This window comes from Nanorana parkeri, unplaced genomic scaffold (assembly GCF_000935625.1).
Source record: "Nanorana parkeri isolate BGI_ZX_2015 unplaced genomic scaffold, ASM93562v1 scaffold1672, whole genome shotgun sequence".
Classification (NCBI taxonomy): Eukaryota; Metazoa; Chordata; class Amphibia; order Anura; family Dicroglossidae; genus Nanorana; species Nanorana parkeri.
In genome coordinates, this window is record NW_017307940.1 from 78,011 (window position 1) to 104,686 (window position 26,676).

Sequence of the window (26,676 nt, forward strand, 5' to 3'; positions counted from 1 at the left end):
TCCATCCGGTCTCTGTAGTGACTTATAAATTAACACCATCACTTCCCTTGTCCTGCACAATAACCCCCCTTATCCCCATCCTCCCACTGCTGTATGTGACCTGTAACCACTTCACCTCCTCCTCCCTGTGAATGACCTGTACATTAATGATGCACTGTGTCTAGTGCACCATTACCAGCTTCATGTTAACCATCTCAATACCAACATAGCGGTATTTCTTCATTCCCAAAGAAATAGGAAAAAAAATTAGATCACCTTGGGGTGTCTAATAAACACATACATACACACACATCTTTTTCTAAAATGTTTGGTCTGTTTACTTTTATATGGTAAAAAAATATAAATACAATTGATCTGGGTACAGTGCTGCTTGACCGAGTAGTTGCCAGTCAGACTATCACAGCATTGAAAACTAAATAATGGCCTAGTAATAAAGGGGTATATACAGGCTATTAGGGATGTTCAGATACCAGTGCCGATACTTGGCATTTTCACGAGAACTGCCAGGGTTGCAGCTGGGGCCTGGCTCTGGCTCTATTGTTTTAGAAAAGCTGTCACGTGACACTAAACAAAAATGTATAAGTACTTGAAAAAAATGGTAAGGGTGCATGCCTGATATATATTTATAAAAAATAAATAAATCATACATACATTAAAACAGGGATGCACAAATCCCAGGAGCTCCGTGTGCTCCTTACAAATGACAGCTGCCCCCTAACTTTAGAATTTTTCTCTAGTCTAGTCTTGGAGCTGGAAAAGTATCTGTACATGTACTTGTACCGAGTACGGTACTTGGTATATGAACATCCCTACAGGCTAGTACGCAAGTGGTTAGTGAGGCAGTGAGAAATGGAGTAAGCCATCAACCAATTAGATACATTCTATTATTACTCTTATTGTAGTTAATCAGATTGGTTATGATGGGTTATTCTACTTTGTATTGCCTTTTAAGTATCAGCAGCTTATAACAGATGAGATATTAGATGGCTGTGCTTTATAACCAACTATAGTACTAACTAGCTACAAACTGAAATCTGTGCATGAATAATTTGCACAGCCATTCACCCTGCCAATCTCTGTGAATGTTTCTTCTGTGAGAATAGAGGCAAAAACAAATGCTCGTAGTATTTTTTCTTTCCAGGTCAAATGTAATGCAATACCGCATCAGGACTACTAGAGCTGAGCAGCATAGGAAATAAGTATTTCTTTTCTATGTTCCTTAGTTCTATCTAGTGGCTATAATTAGAGCTGCAGCTAACGATTATTTTCAAAATCGATTAGTTAGCCAATTATTAAGTTCGATTAATCGGTTAATCGGATAAACAATAAAATAAAGTTTAAAAAATGGCTCCAGTGATAGGACTACTAGTTTGTATTGAGGTTGTAGTCCATCACAGGAGCAAGCTTGGAGCGGTGGAAGTAAAAAAAAAAAAAAAGATAGTGTGGTGTGCAATATAGTGAAATGGAAAGTGTAAAATTATACAGCAATGAATGCAGAATGGCATCGGCTATAGAGGACTACAAAACCCAGCAAAAGCACATTATACAGCGCAATGCAGAATACCGCCAGCTATAGAGGAATACAACAAATCCCAGCAATAGTACATAATAGCTGGCGGCATTCTGCATTGCGCTGTATAATGTACTATTGCTGGGTTTTGTAGTCCTCTATAGCTGGTGGTATTTAGCATTGTACCACTTTATAATGTACTATTGCTGGGATTTGTTGTAGTCCTCTATAGCTGGTGGTATTCCGCATTGCGCTGTATAATGTATTATTGCTGGGACTTTTAGTCCTCTATACAGCGCAATGCAGAATATCACCAGCTATAGAGGAGAACAAATCACAGCAATACATTATACATACAGTGTATAATGTATTGCTGGGATTTGTATTCCTATGTATAATGTACAGTACAATGTACCATCAGCTACAGAGAAATACAAATCCCAGCAATACATTATAGAGCACCATGTGTGGGAAAGTGCAGGCTTACCTGAGCAGTCTTCTAGCAACTTGCTTCTGAGATCGGACCTGTCTATCAGCGGCTGTCATCCCCCCACCCCTGTTCCTCCTTACTACATCTCCCCGCGTGCCTTGCCGATCGTGGATGGGCAGGAAATGTGAGGCGGGGAGGAGGTGCGGTGTGTGGAGCGTGGATGCGAGCGGGTCTGGCAGCGGCGAGCGTGAGGTGGGGAGGAGGTGCGGCGCACAGCGTGTGGAGCTGTGAACAAGGCCAACTGATCGGAAGCCGATTAATCGATTATTGAAAAAGTTGACAACTTTTTCAATAATCGATTATGTCGATTAGTTGTTGCAGTCCTAGCTATAATGCAGTATTCATTCCATTTGACCTGAAAAGAAAATATACTAAGTTCCTTTTTGCATCCAATAGCACAGAACAAAAGTTCACAAGGCGAACGGCTCTGCAAATTGTTTATAAACAGGTCCCCCAACTGTATTCCTGTTCAGTGAAAACAAAACCACATTGTTTTAGTATCAACATTAAAAGCTATTCTTGCTTACCTGTTAAGTTTTTCATTCTGGGAGTGTGCCCCGTCATCTGAAGAGCCCACAGGCAGCAGCATGACATTTTTGCCAGTGACCTCCTGAAAGGTGAGCGTCACAGGAATGCTTCCACCCTCTCTGGTTAGGTCCGGTTCAACGTTAAAGACTATAAGAGTAGAAAGCAAAACATTCAAAACAAGCTGACACATACCAGCATATCTGCACATGGAAAGGAAAAGGTGTCATTTTTTTTTCTTGGTATTTTTCCACCACTTTCTTGCCAAAAAAATGTGACGTAAATGGGAGGAGCAATTATGAAAGGTCCATATTTTATAAGGGTCATGGAGAAGGCAGAGTCTACTCACAATCATTCATATGCATAGATTCAAATGGTCACCGTGAAGAAAACTTATGCAACTGGATAATGAAATATTAAATAAAAATTGATGTTTTCTATACTCGCCCCATTAAATGTTTGTTTACATTCTTTTACATGCTGCAAATAAAGAAGTGGCATGACTCTCTGCAGCTCACTGAATAGAAAGTTTGATTTCACTTGCATTATTGCAATACACTGTAAATACAGATACTGTACAGACCCTAATGCATTCCATCCATAACTGCAGGCTTTCCAGTCTCATACCTGTCTTCATGGCTTTCCTTCCAGCAACGTAGTGTGGGTGGTTAAAGTCAGACACCCAAGGCTTTCCTCCATGGCCCAATGTCACTTTGAATTTATTAGGGCTCTCCAGTGATGCAAATTGTTTGGTTAAGTAATCTTCCACCTTCAATGTAAATATGCAGTGTTAAGCCTAGTTAAGCATTCAGAAGATCAATTCAAGCAAATCAAATAGCACAGCAATGTGCTTTTAAAAGGGAATGTACCGTGTATTATTACTGAACACAATTGTTGTCATGAATGCAATATTTACCTTTTTAAATATTCAGCATAGCTGTCCAATACATTCACATCCCTATGTACTAATACCTGATGATCCTGCCAGAAACACAGTATGTTCCTAACGTCGTGTAGTGGGCTGACACGTCTGCTGCAGCAAGCTGTGTCATCAGCCCAGCCTAAGTTTTCCTCCGATAAGACTATGATGGTACACCCCCCTCTCCATTACTATTCCTTTGTTACATTCTCAGCACTCACTCCCCTCCCATACCAGCTGCTTGCTGTTTCTCCTCTTTTCCGGCTATCTCAGACACAGTGTTATTAGCACACAACAGGAAGTTAGAAGCAACTGCATCTTTGGCAGGATCCTCAGGTATTTTTGAGCACTGGCAGAATTTTTAAAAGAGACATAACATGGGTAAATGTGCACGTATTAAAAAGGGATGTGTTGTATATGTTTTTTTAGATTTTGCCCACTCCTACATAATGGGGAAACATAGATAAAAAAAAAGGAAAAACAATATTAAGGAAAGAGTAAAGTCAATCGCGTAGTACCATATTCTTCTACATTTTTCAGATCTGGTTCTCTAGGAAGCCATAAGGTTCTCTACACTCATGGGGGTTGATTTACTAACCTAAACACACGCACGCACTAGGTGCGTGTGATTTTTACACAGCAAAACGTATTTATCAACCAAAAAGTCTCTAAAAGCATATTTCCACTAATGCCATATATGGAAAAATCATGCACATGATGCATATATAATGCTGCTTCACAGTTTAGACAAAAATGGTTAGCTCATGCATTTACATTCCTGCATTCATCAACACAAGCAACACAATGTAGAGCTAATTTACACAACATCACCTTGCAATTCATGCAGGGCTTTGCACAACACACCTGCTGGGTGTGTACACACTACAAAGGTGTTTAGATTCCACCCATAGATCATGCTAGGAGGGAACACACTACAGAGGTGTATACAAGTTCGTGGTGTGTTTATAAGGTTAGTAAATCAACCCCATGATCTCATTAACCCTGCTGTACAAATGTGCCGTGCTAGGTGAAGAGGTTTACTTCCATATAGCGGAAACACAAGATGTAGATCTTGTTCAGTAGCACAGAAAACTCAGCTATCCGGGGTATGGGGCACACGTCTTTTACTTTGCTTGCTGTCTGAGGGTCCAATTACTGAATCCTGCCTACATTCTGTCACATGCAGGTGCTCTAAGCAAATATTGACATTCAGAAAGCGAGTATTTCTAGGGTTTCCAGCAACAGATAATGGCAGCCAAGAAGTATGGCTAAGATAAGAACAAGTACTATACAACCTCACTCTTACATGATACAGTTTCACTTTAAGGTTTCATGCATGCCTGTAACTCTCCTTCAAGTACTAACATTCTTGGCGAACCTTGGAAGAAAAACAATCCTACCTGTTTTTTTACATCATCAGGGTTCATGTCGGGAACAAGTCTTATGGAGAATTTTCCTATGACTTTTCTAGGAATGACTGTTTTTGCTCCACCCGCAGAGAAAGCTCCTTCAATGCCATGAAGAGACAGAGATGGATATCTCCACCTGTTCATCAATATCTTGTCCTGAAAACAGATATAGCATGTGTCACAACATAAGACTCACACATGAGGTTTGATGCCTGTCAGCACATTCAGATGTTTACCAACTAGAAAACATATTATTGTCTAATTAAATAAAAACTCCATCTGTTTAGAGGCTGCAAACATTTCTGGGAGAGGAAAACCTGAAGAAACACCTTTTATGGTGCCTTCATATACTCTAACCGCTAGGTAAACCATCAGCATGAGTAGGTAAGCATATATATATATAAATAAACAAAAAGGCTCCTGTAATAGGAGTTCTTCTTAAAGAGAACCTGTCACAAGAGCATATATAAAAGCATAGTTAAAAATTGTACCTTTAAAGTCAAACTATGGCCTTCCATTAACCAATATGTGATGCTGCATTTAACTATAATTGCACCTGCACTTACAGATTTCCCTTAGTGCCCCTGCAAAATCCCACAAATACTTGTTGATCCTATCTGCCTAACGTAGCTTCCTGTGATGGTGTGGCAATGATGCTGCACTGCTCATGAATTCAGAGCAGAGTTGCCACTTCTATGTAAGCTGTGCCTGCTTGCACTACAGAGGGATTAAACATGTTGCAGGGGGACATGTCTGTTAGCATTGTAATTGCCGATTCACAGACCTGTAGCTTGTCAAACATAACATGGTCACACCTAGTCCTGCCCAGCACTGCCTCTGCTGCTTAAACCTTCTCACTCAGAGGGGGGGTTCATGGTAGACACAAATGGAGGATTTGGCTCACTCAAGTAAAGGAAGTTTTTTGTTTACTTTATGGTGCTTGTTCATCCCTTGTAACTGAATTTGTGACTTCTTTAGACGAGCCTTCAGGAGCCCTTAGATATATTTTAAGCTTACCTCCTCTAAACCCCACCCCTCCTGACCTATTACCTTCTAACCCCAGCTTCTTACTGTAACAAAAGGTGAATCCTACTGCACTATTTACTGCACCTTTGCAGAAGTCCTCTTCGGCTCCGACCACTCACCTGTTCAACCTTCAGAGACTTGCATGGGGCTGTCCCATTATGCAGCTTCAATGTTTGAGGCAGCCCCATACAAGTTTATGAGCCACAGAAGAAGATTCTTGCCTAAGGATAAATAGGTATTACACTGCTACAGGTAACATTTCCAACTTTTGTGCCTAAATGCCATCCCCTAGTTTCAATGTTTGTATAGCATGTACAGGACAACATGTGTTTGTTAGAAGAATTTAAAAATTCAGCACTATTAACGTTTTTTTGGGGGGTTTAAAATGATATCCTACTATTTTAAAAGGCATTTTATGTTAATTGAGGAAAATTAACCTATGCACGCATTTAGTTCTAAATACAAATGGCATGTAAATGTAAAAATTGCAGTAGCCATAGGAGGTAAACGGGTGATGACAAGCAAAGTACATCTTTCAAAATTAGGTTGTTTACATTTCTACAGACAAAAGTGATGTGATTACACATTTTCTGTCTCATTGACAGCAGCCCAGGAAGCCATTATGGTCCTCAGTGCTCCCACGTGAATCAAAACAGAGGAAGAGATTGCCACATTGGAACATAGTTTGCTGTCAATCTACCTAGTTACCAGGATAGATAGAGAGATATATATATAGATATATATATAGATATCTCTCTCTCTCTCTCTCTATCTCTCGATAGATAGATAGATAGATAGATAGATAGATAGAGAGAGAGAGAGAGAGAGAGAGAGGAGATTAATTTTTTTTTTACTGTTTGCTGTGTTTGTATTTGGTTTTTAAAGGTGAACTTTAGGCAGAAAGCTAAATACACATATACTGTATGTGAGCCATTTTACCCACCTAAGAACTTGTAGATTTCTACAGCCAGTTCTGCGATTTACACGATTTGGCACCATAGCCAGGTCAGTGACCTCACTTTTCTCCATTGCATTGAGGGCCGGTGCACATCTAGGCGACACCCCACAAGTACCTTTTTTCTGCGATCCGCCCGGCGCGACTGGGGTGCCATTGAAAAATAATGGCATCCACAGCGCGATCGGTGCACACCTGGGCAACTCCTGACCGCGCGCCAATCCATGCGGAATCGCTCACGATTGTGGTGGGGTGTCGCTTAGGTGTGCACCGGCCCATAAGGCTTATAGTCTGGTCCGTCCAGTGAAAAGTAAGGACCCACTGACGAGGCCATCTTTATAATCTTTCCCTATTCAATATTAGCTCGAAGCACTATGCAAAACAATAAAGCATGATTGCCTCAACTGCTGGCCCTCCCTTACTGAGCTGCACAAGTACACTTATTATATTTAAAAAACAAATATGTATGTCCATATAAAAGTTATAATTCAAAACCATGTAAAGAGATTACCTTAAATAAACCCAACTATTTTCCATTCTAAATCTAACAAGATGTTTGAGAGCCAACTTCATTTCCGCAGTGAACCATTACCTTTGTGGGATGCAGAAGTTTACTAGCACCAATATCTTTAGCAAAGTCTTCAAGATCAAAGTCAATTTTATCATAGATTTCCTTTTCCTCCTTTAAAAGAGGTGCCACAGCTTCATTTATTCCAGGAATAAGGATTTTACCTTTCTTGTCTAATAAGCTTCCTAAATAAAAGAAAAAACATCATCATCAAGGGAACTATACCATACTTTTAATAGATGACCATGCTTCACTAAGAAGTGACCCGTTTAGCGACCTGTTTAATGACTGCTCGTACATACGACCAGCTCTCTCCGACAGTATGTGCGGGAATGTGGCAGCGGCAGTGGGGCGTGGCTTCATCTTGCATCTACTATTCTCGGTCATTATTTACAATACTGTATTTGCAGATGTACAGTACTGTACATCTCCAACACTACAGTACGTAGTGACCAGTGGCGTAACAACCGGGGGGGCAGCAAGGGCACGGGCCCCGGGCGAAAAGCGAAGGGGGGGCGCCGGACGAAAATGGCACTTTCGGCTAATTGCCGAAAGTGACATTTTCCTGCCGTTTTGTTGGCACGGCCGTGATTCCTTTCATCCCCGCTGGGACACAGAGCAGTGCCCAGCAGGGATGAAAGGAATCAGAGAGAAAATGACAGCCGGCCGGTTGCTGCGGGACGAGCGCTGTGAGCGGCCGGTGTCTTTCCTCCCACACCGCTCGGCCGCCTATCACAGTGCAGCAGAGCGGTGTGGGGGCGGAGACAGCCAGCGCTGTCACAGGAGGCTGGGCTCTCCTCTTGCAGCCTCCTATGGCAGTGTGTGTCAGAGAGGAGGACGGGTACAAGCACTCAGTGATCAGTGATCGCTGAGTGTTTGTACATAATTGAGGACCTGGTATGTATACTATATCCTCAATTATGAATGAATGGGAATGATCTACATCTCCTCCTGTTCATTCATAATTGTAGTTATAGTAAACATACCATGTTATCAATGAACAGGAACACTCATAAAAGGATTCCAGTTCATTGATAACAGGGGATACAGAAAAAGAGATTGAGGACTCCGTGTCCTCAATCTCTTTTTCTATTTTTAAAGGGAAATATTAGGGGTCTGTTTAGACCCCCAATATTTCCCCGAAGCCCCTAAAAGTAAAGTAAAAACTCTGGTTACGGCACTGGTAGCGACGACCACACATTCCAGCCACCCTAGGCCTTGGTTAGCTATCGTGATACAGTATCCAGCACAGGATCTCTCTCAGGCCCAGGCAGCAGTGTAACAACATACTGAATACAGTTCCTCACTAAATGAGCAATTCGCTTAACGACCTAGTCGTAGGAAAAGAACTTGGTCGTTAAGTGAGGAGTATCTGTATTACATATACTGTAGGCTAAAATCAATTCGGTATAAGTAGAGAACTCCTAATGTTTCTCACAGCAACTCCATGCTATCTTTCATCTTCAAATTCACACCAACTAGGTTTATGATTTTTTTTTTCAAATGGGAGCTTTTCACTGTGACAGTAGTCTAGTATTTTCAAACTTGCTACACTAAAAACATGATAGGAGATATATAGATCTATAAAATGTAGTTCAATATAAACAAGAATACAGCAAGAGAATATGAATAATTTCCCATCCCAACTGGTAGCCTAATGTTAAACAGCAGGTAATTTCCCTCTCCTGACCCCTAGAGTCAGTTGTGTTACAGCACTGACAAAATCAGCTCTTGCTACACAACCTTTCTATGCTATGGCATTTTATAACCCAAATACAGCCATAGATATCCTAAACTAGAGCTGTATCACACTGAAACAGGCAAAGTAGCATCAAATATTCAGACAACCTTTTATGCAGAACAACTGATGGGCAAAGGTCTAAATAGAAAATGGGACCTAATGAATGGGGTTTCCATATGCATAAAAGTGAACCCCCCTTCAAAACACCCCCCTAATATTTTAAGGATGAGGTAGGGGTACTGTAGATTATTCTTACCCATTAGAAAAATTAGGTCAGTCATTGCCTCGTGCACAGAGCCTCCATAGACCCCTGAGTGAAGATCCTTGTTGCTGCATTCAACCTATAGAGAGAACAGAAGATCGTAATCAAATGGCAGGAGAAGGAAAAATAACTATCCAGCTGACTACTTGTCCAGGATTCCTGCAAAAAATAGGTGCCAACTGCTACTGGACAAGATACCTGCAGATGTGCATCTGGAATGGACCTATATATAGTTTAAGATCAAAGCAGAGAGATCCAGCCAATCATTATGGAGGCTACAGTTTCATAAGCGATCAATATGATTCCCCTTCAAGCTTAACATCATTAGTTTCTATTTTTTTTATTTGGAGATATTCCTTCTGAGAGATTCATAGGTGTCGGTACCACTATCCAAGGGAGTACATTTGTTGTTTTGTTCTATGGTAGGCATTATAGTGGAAGCTATCTATTAATTTTTGGAACAACATTACCGATAGAGATTTTTAAAAAATCATTTTGTGGTAGACTATTAACCAGGCATCGTTAGAGCCTGTAACCCCCTTATGCATAAAGTGCAATGTTTCAGTCTTAGTTTCTATTCAGCAAATAGATCATGTAACTAGTCAACAATTAACCCAAGAACATGTTTCTCCCACCTACAATATGAGGGTTTATACTTCTATCTTTCTGTATTTGCATGTACATATTTACTAGGGATGCAAGATAGACATTTTGCCATTTACAGAGACTAAAGGTTTATCACATCTCTGCCTTTTTCACTGTCAAGTCTCAGAAGACATCCAAAGATATCACTCTCCTGTTTCTGAACCTCCTGGCACTTAATCCTAAATGGTTGCACGGTGATGTTCATGTTTAGCCTATAAAGAGATACTAGGAAAGACCATCTCAGGAGGTAAAAAACAAACGAATTGTCATAGGACCAGGTCTTCCAACGTGTCCAATCACTTCTTCCCCCACCAATCCTCAGCTGGCAGTGTCTGCAGGTGCCCCAAATACGATCTCCTGATCTATACTATCATGCATTTAGATGTTCTAAAAGATAACTATATCATAGTTTGTTTGCAATAACCAAAAACGTATTGGATGACATTTTTTTAACTATCTAATGGGTAGCTTAACTTCAGCCATAAAAAAAGGCAGCTGGAAATTATTAGTATAAGCAACAGTTCTATATAAACAGATCAGATTTGGCTTCAGGATGCATCAATATGTCAATTTGTATGCATCTGGAATTTTGTAACTGAAAGTTGAACTTTTTTCCTAAGATTAGCAGTGAGCCAGTACATTAGGATTGTGTCTGACAGTGACAGAAGATGGTGTCCTCTAGAACAGTTATATTACCTCAATGAAAAAGTAGCAAATACCACGCAGTCCATATGTAATGCATGGCTTGTTTTTGCCAAGCCAGTAGTTGTCAGAAATGCAAACATAGTCCACATCCTTGAAAAAAGTGTCTTTCTTGGAAATAATCAAATCGTCTAGGCCTTCAGATCCAGACTCTTCCATTCCCTCAAAGCAGAATTTCAAGTTCACAGGGACTTCCTTTGAATAACACAGAAAGCAAACGTTATAGTCAAATACAGAATCCTGCCACACACCTCTGCCACAATATAAAGCCAGGTACCAGACACCCTCAGTTTCTATGTTAGCTTTTTCAGCCTACTAAGGCCTGTGATGACAGGCTTGTGTTGATGTAATCAGTTTGACATCAGAATTAGATGCTTCTGGGATCATTCTGAATTCATGAACAGCTGCATTCAACCTCCTTCTGATCTGCATTAGGCCGATTTTGCATTCCTATAGACTTGTAAAGGACAGCAAAATCAGTTTAAGGCAAACAAAAGCACCAAGCCACCTCCAGCTTGTTCTCTGGTCAATGAAACAGCATCTCCTCTGTCCAGCGATCAGGGAGGAAACCCAAGATGGGTCAAGCTGTATGAGGAAGTAGAGCTTCCTAGATGTGCAATTTGGCAGAGAAGTCTGAATCACAAGAATTACAAGTAAAACACTTCACATATATGGATTTCATGTGTGTAGTAGTTTGTCTGCAGATGAATTTTACAGTGGCCAGGCACTTTATCATTTTCACAGGTGATTGCTTATTTTATAGGTATGATTTCTAATATCAGAGTAGTAATTTAGTCATTAAATTAAGGAGCACAAGAAAGTGATAAAAATAACTAAGGTTAGATTCTGCAGGACTTCACAATGCTGGAACTTTCTTATAAGATCCAAAACAGAAAAGAAAAATTCTTAAGGCCAAGAGAACAACTCACAAATAAGAACATCTAGGATGGGCATACACCATTATTGTGTACAGACAGGTGGAGATATCAGCCAATCCTTGAACTTGTTGGGACATACTATATATGGCCTAGCTAATAATGGGTAGCAGAACACACATGGTAATATCTTCCTTCTATGTTCTTTAAAGACTATAAAATGTCTTATTTCTGAAGAACACAAATCTTCTCAGAAAATGGGCAATTACTATATGTGACAACATCAGCACCCCCTAATTAAAGGTAACCCAGCCAATCCCCCCGGAAGATGTCAGAGGTAGTCTGCTTTTTATCCCAATAACAACCATCAGCAGAGCAAGATCATCCACAAAGCAGCCCAAGCAGATGTCTAAAGGTAGTGGATGTCCACGGGGGCCCAGCTACAAGGCTGCACTTGTACGCAGTTGGTGTCTGAGAGAGAGCCATGCCTGCACAGACAGCGCAAACAAGAGAGCTTTTCTGTGCCTATTGCAATCCTTATCAATGTCAATATAGGCCGAATATTAAAGTGACACTAAACTCAGGAGTTCAATCTTAAAAATGCATTCAAGTAACCTCTGAATGACAAGAATTTAACTTATTTGGTATCACTCAGCTGTAGATCCTCAAATCATCTCTGAATTGGTGCTGACACTGTCCTTCCTTCTGAAGGGTGGCTACTTTTGTTCCCTATGGTCCCTGTGTGTGTTGTAAAGTAGTCACCACTCCAAGCTCACTCCTGCAATAGACTATAACTTCAATACAGATTAGCTAACTAAACGTGACATGTAGTCCATCACGGGAGTGAGCATGGAGCGGTGGCTAGTTTACAACACACAGGGACCATGGAGAACAAAAGTAACCACCCTCCAGAAGGAAGGAGTGTCAGAAAATATTCAGAAATGATTTGAGAATTTACAGCCGAGTGATACACAAATAAGATACATTTTTGTTCATAGTTATGGTACTTGAAAGCAATATTAAGAGTTAACTCCTGAGCTAAGTGTCACTTTAAACTGCCATACATGCCAGCACCCACATCAGATCGGGTATACATGGTCTCTTGATGCAGGCACATGTGTGGGGTAAGTGGCTCACTGACTCTGCATACAAAGACAGGGCCAGCTTTGCAAGTTTACAGACAGCTCGATATCAGTCAAAAATTGACTGTCCAGTGGATGGCCAGATAGTGCCGACAGGTCCAATCACCCTCTAAAGTCAAGTCTACAGGCAGCCTAAGTGAGAAAAAGATTTCGTAATCTTATCAGTGTTCATTCATGCTACACCTGATATATGTTTACCTGTTTTGTTTGCTGATAAGCTTCAATGCAATTAAGCCATGCAAGCACTGGACCTTTGTCATCTGTAGAGCCTCTCCCATAGAGTTTACCTAGATACAAACAAACAAGTCATGAAGATAATGGAGTCAGTTCACAGATAAACAATTCATGTTTATCTAAAGGCGCTAATGACAGTGTATTAGACTACTTCAGCTAATATGTAATCTTGAAAATGTGGGATTTGAACTGTCAGCACACTTATAGGTGCAAATCAACTCAATACTTGCTAGAGTTGTAACCGTCGAGACTTAATTACTCATGTGCACAATGTTGAACTATGAACTCTTAGTTTACTGGCCATTTGCTTGCTTTTTCCCAAATAATGCTTTCAGTACACTGCTGATCTAAGAGACGCATGTATAAGTTGAATGGCCTGACCGAGAAAGTTGTGGCCAGACCACAACTAGTCCAAATGATGCAATAAGAATATTCAACAGTCAAGGAGGGAGAACCCCTTTAGCTGTAGACAAAACATGCAGCCAGAGAGAAGGAATCAATAGCCTGCTACAGGCTTGTCATCTCAAGTCCCTGAGCTGGATGGAAGCTGGATGTAGCAATAGACTGATGGAGTATGTGATTAAAGTATGTACAAATGTATGTCGAGCGGGCAGCAAGTTTCATATGTGGGCTGTGTTCTGAAACTATGCAGTTCACATGGTCGAGAGTGTGAGACCTTTAATGATGGGTTAGGTAGGTAGAGTCAAGCTCTAAAGTGACTTTACAGACTCCACTAGTACTAGCTGGCATAAAACATTGAAGATTAGTTGGTGTTCTGGTTGGGATTAAGTACATGTCCCTGGAACTAGATGCCAAGACCTCCCTGCTGCACTAAAAGCTGTCCATATGAGTAGGCACAGGTAAGCCAAGCTAAATCAGAGTCTGAGGGAAGGCCAACCTAAATGTAGAAATGAAACCTTGGTTTACAGACTCTCTACTGGGCAACTTATTATGTGACTGCTTTTAGGTCTGTTCATTCCAGTGCATCCTTAATCAGATGGCCATTAGTGTGTAGGCCTACAAAAAGAGAAGGAAGGGGCACACAGCAGACACCTTCTATGCCAACCTAGCAGGGAGAAAACAGTAGCAGTCAGATTTTGTTTTTCAAACCTTCAGGTCACTATTCCCTTGGTTAACCTTGGCCAGCACTGTCTATTGGTTGGTCGCAAAAATTGACTCATCATGCGATTTCATGCGACAAAAAGGCCAAATGAAGGGGAAAAAAACTAATGATTATGAACAACTTAACAGAGCAACTCTCTGAACCTACAGATTGTAAATAGCTTACATATAAATAACTAAACTAACAACTCTACCACTTGTATATATTACATACAAATATCTATATTCAATGGTCCATCAGTCATGGACAGATATTAAAGGCTGCATATTAGGGTTTAAAAACAGCAAAGCTACATTTTAAACAGAGGAAAGGATCGTAAAATGATGGCAATCATCCTCTGATATGAGAAAACCAAGTCTGAGGTCACCTTGCGGTATCTACAAAGATAGTGCTGTAAGCTCCAAGAGACCTTTGCTCTTCCACTTACATTATTCACTGCTCAAGTGACAACTAAAGAAACTGCTGACACTATATTTTATGTGCAAGATAGTGTCAAAGTGTTTTTGTACTGTATTCCCAAGACAGCAATATTTCTGCAAACTTTGTGTCATCAAAAATGAAATCCTGCAAGAAAGGGATGTCACATTGTTGATCACATAATAATTAAAAGGTGAACATATAAGCTGTTAATAAGTGATGAGCTACCAATAAGCTGTGGTGTTTCTCTCTGCCTTATTACCATCAAGGGATCCCAGCCTGGTGTTACCATACATTGATGTATATGATGGCTGGAAGCAGAACTGATTGAATATTCAAACACCAGCAACGTTTAGAATGACATCCATTTCTTGTTAAAGGGAAGCTACAATATTTGTCATGTTTTTTCCAGATATATACATAATAATGCCTGTTAGATATTTACAGACTTTTTCTGCTCAGTAATGTTGCACAATGTCTTCCATACAACAGTAGATTTTTTTTTCCTTCAGTCTGCGGGCTGAATGAAAAGAAAAAAAAAAAGTAACAGTTTGCTCTATCCATGCGAAACAGTGTGGATGGGGGAAATCCCCCTTCCAAGATATTATTTTATGAAGGTAATCAATAATTCGATAATAACCGATAATTAGAATCGTTGACAACTATTCCCATTATCAGTTTGTTTGTCTGGGTCCTCGGGTCCTCTGCTCCGTGCGTTTCATTGGTTCTCCGTCCCCTACGATCCCCTCTGCTCCCAGCAGGAATCAGAGAGAACAAAGACCCCTGCAGCTGGTGCCCAGCAGTGAGGAGATCTCCACCAAACCTCCCCAAACCCCCTCCCCATCAGCTATGCAGCAACCCTAGGAGCCCGCTGCATGCTGCCGTCTGTGTCCTCTCTGATCCCCACTGCTCTCCCCTGCCTCTATCGGGAGTAGCAGCGGGGATCAGAGGGGACAAGAGCTGATCCACCTGCCAGCGCTCAGCAGGAGGGAGAAAGCTGTCAGGAGGCCGAGTGGGTCGGTGAGGGGAGGAGAGCTGCAGGACGATCAGCAAATATGTGAAATATGTACTGATTGTTCCCTGTAATATTCAAACATCGCAGTGATCAGTACTGATCGCTAGAATGTTTGTAAATAATTAGGGACACAGTATTTAGATATTGTGTCCCCAATTATGAATGTACCGGTAGTGTTCTACATCACTTCCTGTTCATTCATAAATCGAGGAGATAGTAAACAGATACTATCTCCTCGATTTATGAATGAGCAGGAAGCCTCTGTAGCGAGTGCCTGCTGTTCATTTAGTGCTGGGGCTGCAGAAAAAGATTGAGGATACAGAGCATTTAAAAAAGGGACATATCAGGGGTCTTAAAAATAAATGCATTAATTTAAAAATAATTCAAAAATAGTTAAAATGTTAAGAAATAAAGCCACACTCCCCCCAAATATAAAAAATAAATAAAAACTAAACAAGGTGGAAAACAATGGTATTTTTGCTCTGCCCAGATAACCAGTGAACCCTACAGAATTACAAACTCCCAAACTTGCCCAACCCTAACTTTGGGAAGCTGGCTCCAAGATTTGGGGGAACATTAGCTCAGGCATTCTTCAGAACATGCTTATTGTGTAATTGATTGGAAGCTTGTGTACCAGTGCTGCAACTATTTTCAGCTTTTTATACCTTGTACCTATCCACCACATGTGTACTTGTCTTCAGTCCACCCACACCAATAAGCAAAAGTTTAACATTTCCCAAAGAAAACAGAAAAAGTAGAGTTTAGAAGACTTGAGAGTAATGAGGGAATTATACAGATGAAAAAACACTATTTACAGTTTTTTCATTATTCAAGGTGTCACATTCTTCATAATGGAGCAAAGGTTCTGTACCAAATAATGATTTGGTTTCACATGATCTGCTTCTCATTTTTTCCCCACTACATATGCAATTTGGATTTCTAAATGACTGCAACAAACAATTTGTTGGAGCGCACAATGGAAAGTAAAAGGGGAAGTAGTGACACATGCCATCAGTTCCCTAACATAAATAAGGCATGCCACTTTAGAAATGCTTAGGCGTCAATTGCTTTGAGGGGGGTAGCCTGTTACTGTGACAAAGACATCTTACCAAAGCTCTTCTGAGCCAATACCCCTGTGATCTCAGTGCGGTTCCACCCATTAGTCTTTATTCCCATACTGATGCTCTGCATTAGAGGGCAATATTATCATATCTGTTGGCAGCTACTGTGTTCTGTTACATAAGAGAAATCACGGGTTTCTCTGCAGGATTCAGTAGTATATATTAATAGAACAAATATATTCTGCATGTCATGAAAAACCCCACAAGTAAGGGTCCAGTCACAGCATCTGCATTGCAGCTGTGCTGGCCGTTGTTTCCATCGCAGGCGCAACACAAGACAAGGCAATTTGGTGCCCATTCATGCCTTGTTTTTTTTCAACGCAATGGGATCCGACACGGTGCAACCCTCTCGCACCCCTCTCTGCCCATAAAACTGAATGAAATGTCACTTATGACATTTCAATAAAGTTTTAACATCAACAAAAAAAAAGAACAGTGCCATGAGCTGGGATCATGGGCCCTAATTTTATATGGTAAAAAAACATATAATGGAAATAAGATATCCAACCGTTTCAGTGCAGTACAATTTAAAATGTATTCTACGATCAATGGTAATTTCATAGATGAACGTGTTGCCCATTAGGGCTTCACTGAGGCCCAACTCATCCCTACACTGTACATCCAGGCCACATACCATTCAGTTATGGACCTCGACTACTGGGTAATATAGCAACAGTACAGCTGCCTCTGTCCAAGCATCCACTGAAAATAGCTGCTGAACACCAAAATCCCACATGATGGAACTTTTATTTGGTGAAACGGTCTGTTCTAATGCCATATAGCTAAGCTTTGTAACAAATGTGAACCCACTACAAAGGGAACTTTTTATCAGGTTCTGTAGCCATGAGATGCGAACAGAGTAACAAATATCATAACATATAGCATTTTATAATGTATAAAAAAATAGCATATAGGAAAAATATACATGGCCCTTGGTCTTGTTACAAACACCAGGAGAGAGTGTGTTAGGCCAGCTGGGTGCCCAGGTAAAATGCCCTTTGAGGAAGACACCCTCGGGCAAAACATGTCAGGGCACAAGACGTTTTACATGGGCACCCAGACGACCAGACACACTCCCTTCCTGGCATTTGTTACAAGACCAAGAATCGCTGTTGAAAGCGAGCCCTGCTGACTCTTCCTGGGAGTATGGGCCTTGTACCAGCTGCACCCTTTGCAATCCCTGTTGGCATACAGATCAGTAAACAAAAAAACCTACAGTGTTGTTTCTCCCTTTATAGTGTGCAGAATTGTCAGCTGATACTGAAAAATGACATCTGAAGCAAATAATCCCCGTGGAGGTCATCAGAGGAGTAAAGAAATGTTTTCTTGGCATCGGGCACACTTACCATCTCTTTCTTCTAGAACAAAGGGCTCGCTGTCCCACCCGTCTTCCAGAGCTGCTGGCTGGACATCCAGGTGCCCGTAAACACACACTGTCTTCTTGCCAGGATCCGAACCCAGTTTACCCAGAATAATGGGAGGAAGAGGGATTTCTGAGCCATCAGGGAGCTAGGAACACAAACATGTATTCACAATGTTATATTGTAAAGCGCTGCGCAAACTGTTGGCGCTATATAAATACTATGTAATAATAATAATAATTCATGAAATTGACACATTTATAACTACTGAGAACAATTACCAGTAAATGATACAAAACATTTCTCAGCAAGTCTATAACAAACTGCTTTTCTTCACTGCGGTTGTCACATGTGAAAACACAAGCTGCAGATTTATTGCAGGATTGCTACACAACTACCCAGTCCAAGCTGTAAATATAAGGCTGCGTTCACACCTGACCGTTCTGTAGCGCGTCCTACGCTCGACGAACGCGCTACAAAGCGGTCAAAAAAATAAATAGCATTGTAGTCAATGCCCTCGTTCCCACCTAGGCGTATTTCCGCCCGTCCCTAACGCCCTACAAAACGGCCCACGCCTGAAAAGGTCCCAGGACTACTTTGGGCCGTTTTGTAGGGCGTTTTCCATTGGGATACAGCCAAGTAGCCTTTGGAATCGCGCGACGGTAGCGCAACTTTTTTTACCGCGAATCGCGGTAAAAAAAACGCGTGACAGACGCGCATATTACAATACGCCTAGGTGTGAATGGGGCCTTAACTAAGCAAGATTGTGCAATACTGCAAGCAAGAATCTAAAGTTGGCTTCTGCATGGATTGATAGAAACTCTGCTTGCTGCTAGTCTGCGGATGCTAATGGGTGTCGTTACCGTCTTAATACAAGCACCAGCAGTGCAGATTCCTCCATCCACACTGTTTAAAGTGCATATTCCTATTTTTTTTCATATTCTTGTTTGTCTGCTTACCTTACCTAGTTTGAATAGAGCATAGCTGAAGGTGGTACTAAGACTATAGTGGTGACCATCGGCAATGATCCCTTAGAAAGGAGTTGCGGGCTGAACGAGAGAAATCTACATGTGATGGCTAGCTTACATTCTTCCCAGGGACCATCGCTGATTTTAGAAGTCTGTAGCCTATATACCACCTTCATCTTTGACCAATGCAAACTACAGGAGATAGGCAGACAAATGTTACTGTATAAAAATGTACATATTTTACTCCCACAGAAAAGCAGCAATGCCAGACTGGCACCCTTTTGCATTTTCTTGTTGTATATTTAGCTGATTTTGGGCAGGTGAAAAAAAAAAGGAAGAACTGTATCCAGTTCTATAAATTCATAAAAAACGTGTTTTAAAGTACAGCTAGTGTAAGTACTGAATCTGTATTTATATTGGCTTCCTATAGTTCCTGCATAGCAGTGTTTTACGGCTTCAAGACGGCAATATAACAATGGGAATTTACTGATAGGAGCAGTAATTGATGATTGCATCAGTGCATGCCTGCTCTTTTACTGTTCAATAATGAGAAATGAAGGGGGCGTGGCCAAGCTGTGTTGATTAACTTACCGAAATGAGTGAAGTTTGACCTGGCTATGTTGCATTGAAATGGTGCCCAGGTAAAACAGTGTACATATAGTATGTAACAAATATGCTCTGCAAAGAGGGTTAACCTTAACATTCATTAAACTGATGAAACCATAGCTAGTCAGGCTTTAACAGCATGCTCAGATTAAGTTACTGCTATGGTTTCTTAAAGGAGAACTATGGGGTCAATGTTTTTCCCCATAGTTCTCCTTAGGGTAACGGGAGGACACAAACTAGCGTCACTAGCAGAGATTAAATATAAAATTAAACTTCCAATAATGGGCTGGAACTTGACTGGTGATTACAGGCAAAAAGCCACGTATTATAACAACTAGTAACAAGTATAAAAAACAATGACATAGGCAGACAATAAAAAGAATTCATATTAATTAATGGTTTCTGATTTAATAACTGATTTGCTGATGATTCCTTTTCTTGATCAAATTTTAGGGAATAACCTTCTCAGCCGTAAACCCAAAGCTTCAAGTAGAAGCTGTCAAGTGTAATGACTTCAGATGAAAGAACAATATCAAACACACATTTGCAGCTCTGACACGGGACTCCTGGCTGACTAAGTTTGATTATCTTCTGCTTTCATATGCCATGTTTTTTCACATTTAGGATGTTGCATGGGTTGTTATTAACTGGTATTATATCAGGTATTCATTTAATTTAGGTCTTTAAGGTCACTGCTTTCCACGCATTACAAAAACAGTTTTGGGTAAAGGTAAGATTTCTTTTTTCAGTCTTAAAGCGGCCCTGAACTCAAAGAGTAAAGAAATGCTGTGCTAATTGTACCTAAGCAGTACCCTGAAAATGATGTACCCTTTGTCTGGAATCCCTCCTGAAAAAATAGCAATGCACTTTCTGGGATATGAAGGTGCCCACAGGCTCATCGCTGTATATCTGCAGTGTGAGAGTAAGGCCCTGTTCACACCTTTACGTTTTGTCGCGCGTTCAACGCTCTACAAAACGTACAAACTTGAAAATCCCATTGTTTTCTATGGGTATGGTTCACACCTTTCCGTATTTCAGCCCGTCTGAACGCGCTACAAAAACGGCCTACGCCTGAAAAGGTACATGTACTTCTTTGGGGCGTTTTGATCTCGCGTTTCCATTGGGATACAGCCAAGTAGCCCTCGGAAACGCATGTTTGTCGCGCGTTTTTTACAGCGAATCGCGGTAAAAACGCGCGACAAACGCGCATATTCAATACGCCTAGGTGTGAACCCAGCCTTAAGGCACTGTTACCGCTCACTGCTGGTCTCAGGATATTTTGAGATGTAACTACTGTGCTGCTCACTCTTCTCCTTCCTGAATGCTCTGATATGAGTTAGTATGAAAACAGAAAGTGTGCACAGAGGTAGAGCTGCAGCTAACGATTATTTTCAAAATCGATTAGTTAGCCGATTATTAAGTTCGATTAAGCACAGTGCAGAAGAGGCATGGTAAGTTAGTAATGTGGAAAAGATCGGCTGCAGGGAGCCTACGGGTAATACTGGTGACTAGTCTAATGCTCTCTGTCTGCCTTTTCTTGGGTACAGCTTCCAGAGTTCAGTTCCTTTTTAAGCGAGCTATACATTGTCAGATCTTACTCATCAAAATTATAAGTACAGATCTGCCCCCCCCCCCCCCCATTTGTTAAAACCACACAGACGGACACGCCCCCCCCCCCCAGATTCTGAGAAACCATCAGAAGGTCCCTAGCGGTGTGCTTCCTGAAGACTGATTACCCAACGTCCTCACTCTCTCCAATCTCAATGCAGATTCTGAGAACTGATCCCAGGGTCCCTAGAAGTGTGCTTTCTGAAGACTGATGCTCAACGTCCTCAATGAATCTGGTGGCTGCAACTTCTGTGTATTGGTTTTTTTTCATCATGTAAAAGACAGTCAGCCTGCACACGGTGTGTTTGGGAATAGCTCCCATTCATCACAATGAGGGGTGCTCAGATTTCCAGCTGCACTGCAGCTTTGCATGGATTAAAAAGTACTGAGCAGGCAGGCAATGTTTCCTGTATGTTTGTCAAATTAGAATTTTTTATTTTGAGTGGAATATACATTTGTTCTCATGCCCACTTTGCACATGACTTCCAACATACATGTCCTTTTAGTAGTGGCGGTACACACAGGGCTTCATTACAGTATAAAGATCACTATACAACCCGATCAAGGTTCAGGAACAGCAGTAGAAATACATATAACTTTGCCACGCCAAAGCTTCAAGTGCATGAATTATAGATCAAAGAGAGCTTCTTTTTACTGTGCAGGTACAGTTTATTTCAAGTTAGCATCGTGATGGGTAGATGTCTTTGAAAGCACTGCTTTAAAGTAGGGATGCACCGATACTAGTATCGATATCAGTACCGATACCGAGTATTTGAGCGAGTACTCGTACTCGCCCAAATGCTCCGATGCCTAGCCCGATACTTCCTGTATCAGGAAGCCGGGCAGCGCGTCATTAGACGCTGCCCGGTTTCCTGATTGGCCGGGAAGCGGCTCCATGCTCTCTCGTCACTTGTGATGAGAGAGCATGGAGCCGACTTCCCGGCCAATCATGGAAGCCGGGCGCAGTGTAATGATGCAGCATTCTGATTGGCCGGGAAGCCGGCTTCATGCTCCCTCGTCATCTCATGACAAGGCAGCATGAAGCCGGCCAATCAGAAAGCAGGGAGCCGCGTCATTACACGGCGCCCGGCTTCCATGATTGGCCAGCAAGCCGGCTCCGGCTGGGTACCAGAGGAACACCGCTCCTGGCTGGAGAGGCCCCGGGGGTGACAGGCTGGACATGCCGAGGTGAGAGGGGACAGAGATCTGCAGCATACAAGCCATAGAGCCGAGCACTGCAGAGACATGCTGGATCATATGATTATTATTATGGGGATTCGTATGCGACGGCTTTCTTGTTAATCGGGATTCCGGGTGGCGAGTCTTTACACGCTGCCCGGCTAATCAGGAAGCCAGGTGGCGAGTCATTACACGCCACCTGGCTTCCTGAATGGGACTTCCGGTACTCGGTAATTGGTATCGGCGAGTACCGAAAGAAAATTATCGGTGCTCGGTACCAAAATACCAGTATCGGTGCATCCCTACTTTAAAGTGTATTTATTCTTTTACAGTAAGATAACATTTTATATTTGTGTCATGTTCCCATTTACATTGCAATAGCTGAAAAAAATGTGAAAGATGCTTCTTGCAGTATAAAGTGCATTTACTTGGGTTCGGGTTTCTTGGCTTCTTAAAGGTTGACATTTCTACTGGCTTCTCTTACTTTGTAATGTTAGGAGGGGCTGTGAGGGGGTTAAATGATTACAACCCTGGCTTCTCCAGTGTATAATAATTTGAAGTTAATGAAACAAGCACAATCCACACATTTCTGTACTAAGTCATTATATAAGGACAGACCACTGTGAAGGTGCTCAGAAAAAAACTAAAAAATCAGCCATCTTGCCTGCTGCAACCAAACATCTAAAAAGGTAAGAATGTTTTTTTCAATATATATTATTTTTCGATATGATGTGCAATAGGAACACATAACAAATAGAGATGCAGGATCTAGAAATACAGTTTGCATCAGACAGGTTACCTTTTGTTTGCCGATGTCCACCAGCTCTGCGCTGCCACCCAGACGCTCAACTTCTTTGGCAGCCACCTCCATCATCTTCTTGATTTCCCCTCTTTTTTCGGGCCAAGCTGACACACTTTGGATGGCAACCCATTCTTTCAGTCTCTACACAATCAGAGAACAAAATCAGGCTACACAAAATGCTACTCCCCTCCCAATATTTTCTAGCACACAAACAAAAGTATATGAACCCCAGGGGCGTGCTAATATTTTAGATTCCAGACACTAATTTAAAGAAGAACACTGGGCAAAAATAATCTTAACACCTGCAGTGGGTCAACCCCTCACTGCAAGGGTTAAGTGTTCATCTAGGAGCAAAAGTAAAGTTATACCTCACCCGAAACTGGAAACCAGCTGGCTCCTAGACCGCTCCCTTCAGCTTGTCTGCTCCAGCCATGGAATGTCCCGCTGCGTCCTCATGTCCTATACACTGGATTGGACGTTATGACTCACGGGACGTTTGACCGCTGCAGTGGGGGAGAGAGGCGGCAGGGACTGGTCTAACAGCCAACGAGCTTGGAGCTGCGAGCTCCGGGTGAGTATAACCGTTATTTTCACTCCTAGACAAGAGCAAGCACTTAACCCTTGCAGTGCAGGGGTAGCCCCACTGCAAGGGTTGAGATCATTTTTGCCCGGAGTTTTCCTTTAACGCAAAAGGCAAAGAAAAAGGGGGTTGCTTTGATCCTGCACAGCGTCTCCTTTCACTTTTCCATTCAGTCAGGAAATAGTTGCTATTTTGGGGTATGGAGGAGCATGTAGCAGTACAGGGCCAGTCAGCAGAACTGTCAGTCAGGACTTTCCTGTGCTCCTGTAGCTGAATGGGACGGTGTCGGAGAGAAAGGAATAGAAGTCGATGCTGCTGGGAAGGGCGAAATTAAAGTATCAAACTAAAATAATCATTTCCGCCCTTACTGGTACATACGTCAGGTTTTGTCGTTTCCAATACTAAAAAACAAAACAAAAAACAGGAGACAGGGGAAATGCCTTTTTCTTGCTTTTTAATGGTGGTCAAAGTTACGTCTTCTCCTACCAGGTATGAGGGTGGCAGGAGGAGACTCAAAAAGACACTTAGTGGGTTCTACCAACACCACAGGTCCCAGGAGCTTCTTTGCTCCATGGAGACCTGTTAAGCATCCTCAGGCTCTAAGGGCCCGTTCATACCATCCAGTAAATTCACCTCACAGTTCCGTGAGATAAAACGCACTGGATCGCTTAATCAAACCCTCCTCGCATTCTGGGGCCATTCATTTGAATGGTACCGCAGACACGCCAACTGCCCGCAGTGTGATCGCCCGCACCCAAACACATGGTACAGCAATGCCCAGTGTTCCAGCGCAGCTGCAAAAAATAGTCAATGCGTGATTTTTTGCAATGGTACCACACTGGAATGCAGAGCATTGCTGTAGCATGTGTTCTGGGGTGGGCGGGAGGCGAGTCTGCCACCACCACGCCGCCCTGGAACGCAAGGAGGGTTTGATTAAGCGCTCCAGTGCGTTCATGTGACGGAACTGCGAGATGAACGCACTGGATGGTGCGAACGGACCCCAAGTGAGGATACAGGGATGATTCACATCCCTTGACACTCCCTGGGCTGGGAGGATGTAGCAGAAGTATCTCACTTCTGGACTACAGGCATATTGTGGATCGGCACGGCACTGTGTAGCACCAAAGTAGGAAAGAAGAACACAACCTGACCATGCTAGAACGGATCTGCTTCTGTGCCTAGTGTGGTCAATTAGAAACAGGAAGGGGTTTTCTTTAAATGCCATTCTGTGCAGCTGTATGACTAGATGAATATGGCATGATGACGCACACCCAGGAGACGGGAAGTCTTCAAGTTATTGTGACATCTGAGGCTTCCCTGAAAAAGTCCCATATTAGGGATCCCCCCCAGGGAGCCTCGCCCTTTCTATGTGTCCTGAGGATCACTCTGTCTGACCATCAGTGCAAATCTAAAACTTTTCAGCGATCACCAGATCAGGAAGTTCTGCAAAGGGGAAGTCTTCCGGTTATTGCAGTGACAACTGGACAGGAAGTGAAGGGAAATCTCACCAAGGGGACACAGGCAAAAATAATAATAAATGATAATACAGAGGTTTTAACTACATGAAAAAGAAGAGTTTGGGCTTTAGCTATACTAACAACAAGTACACTCATTTCAGTCAATCACAGCCTACAGAATGGAAGCACCAGAGGCTCTGCCACACATTGCATCAACCAAGTGCAGAACATCTGCTCATCATAATCATCATCCAGCAGAATGGTGTTCTGCTCCCACACACATATACACTTAGGTCATGCACTACCTGAACGTAGAGTTCTTGGTTGCTGTCAATGTGCTGGAAGAGCTGAGGGAGAACGTCAGCCATGGTGAGGATGAGGACACGTGATCACCACTGTCGGTACAGCTGAGAATGCGTGCGTACAGGTCCAGCGGTACACAGTGAGTATATCAGGGACACTTCCTCTAGTCTGCCCCGCCCACACCTTACACCTCCAACAGCACCCCGGCATCCCTATAGCTGTAGTTTACTCCTCCCCCTCCCTCCCTGCAGTGTAGTTGCCTCATTGTATACTATTACAACTACACAGCAATACAGGGAATTAACCCTTCCAGTGCTGCTTGTAGCATTACTCTCCTCAGTATAGAGCCAAGCCCTTCTATAACTGGCTACTGTCTAATATTAAAGCTATATTCATAATATCCATTAGGTCAGAGGAGGGCAAACTCTGGCCCTCTGGTAAAACTACCAATCCCATCATGCATCGGTCTCTGGGACTCATGCCTGTGGCTGTGAGAATCTTGCAATGCCTCATGGGATTTGTAGTTCCAAGACAGCTGGAGGGCCAGAGTATGTCCACCCCCTACATTAAGTCATACAGGTGTAGCATGCCTGCATCGTTCTGCCATGAAACACACATGAACACGTGTAAAACGCATAAATGCAACGCAACTGAAAAGAAAAACAACCCACATGGGAAAAGGAAGTGATGACACTGGAAATAGGTCAAAAGACTTGAAATAAAAAAAACACACATAAAAATGCGCTGAAAGGGCTCATTCACTCAGGCAGTGGACCTTACTGCCCATCTGAAAGGGGCACTGTTTAACCACTTCAAGACCAGGTGTTTAGACCCCCTTCCTGGCCAGGCACTACTCGTCCTGTAACCCATTTCCTCTGCGTTCAGACTGTCATGGACTTGCCCCCAGCCTGTGACCGAAGCCTGAAGGAGAAGACAATGGGGTCTATTTATAAACAATTCAGTGAACAATATCTGTGAACATTCACTCTGTGAGAATATATGGAACGTGCTTTACTTATTTTCTTTACAGGTAACATTGCATTATGTCCACTAGATGGAGCTAAAGGAGCATAGGAAACAAGTATTTATTATCTAGGCTCCTCAGTGCCACCTAGTGGCCATAATGTGGTATT

General features: G+C 42.2%; 1 protein-coding gene across 2 annotated transcripts in view; it reads right to left on the reverse strand.

The window, feature by feature from the left end:
* Positions 1-25,684, reverse strand: part of LOC108799251 (cytosolic non-specific dipeptidase-like) — a 26,859-nt gene extending 1,175 nt beyond the window's left edge. Inside the window, exons 1-10 of one of the 2 annotated variants that reach the window (XM_018571086.1) lie at positions 25,546-25,679; positions 23,201-23,344; positions 18,026-18,188; positions 12,968-13,056; positions 10,747-10,947; positions 9,400-9,484; positions 7,427-7,587; positions 4,845-5,009; positions 3,153-3,294; positions 2,528-2,675 (exon numbers count right to left, since the gene is read on the reverse strand). In XM_018571086.1, coding sequence (XP_018426588.1) covers positions 2,528-2,675; positions 3,153-3,294; positions 4,845-5,009; positions 7,427-7,587; positions 9,400-9,484; positions 10,747-10,947; positions 12,968-13,056; positions 18,026-18,188; positions 23,201-23,344; positions 25,546-25,608 — 1,361 coding nt within the window. In that variant the 5' untranslated portion in view covers positions 25,609-25,679. Of the gene's footprint in view, positions 1-2,527; positions 2,676-3,152; positions 3,295-4,844; positions 5,010-7,426; positions 7,588-9,399; positions 9,485-10,746; positions 10,948-12,967; positions 13,057-18,025; positions 18,189-23,200; positions 23,345-25,545 lie in introns of both variants that reach the window. The other variant, XM_018571087.1, reaches the window with a different exon arrangement.
* Positions 25,685-26,676: the final 992 nt, after the last annotated feature.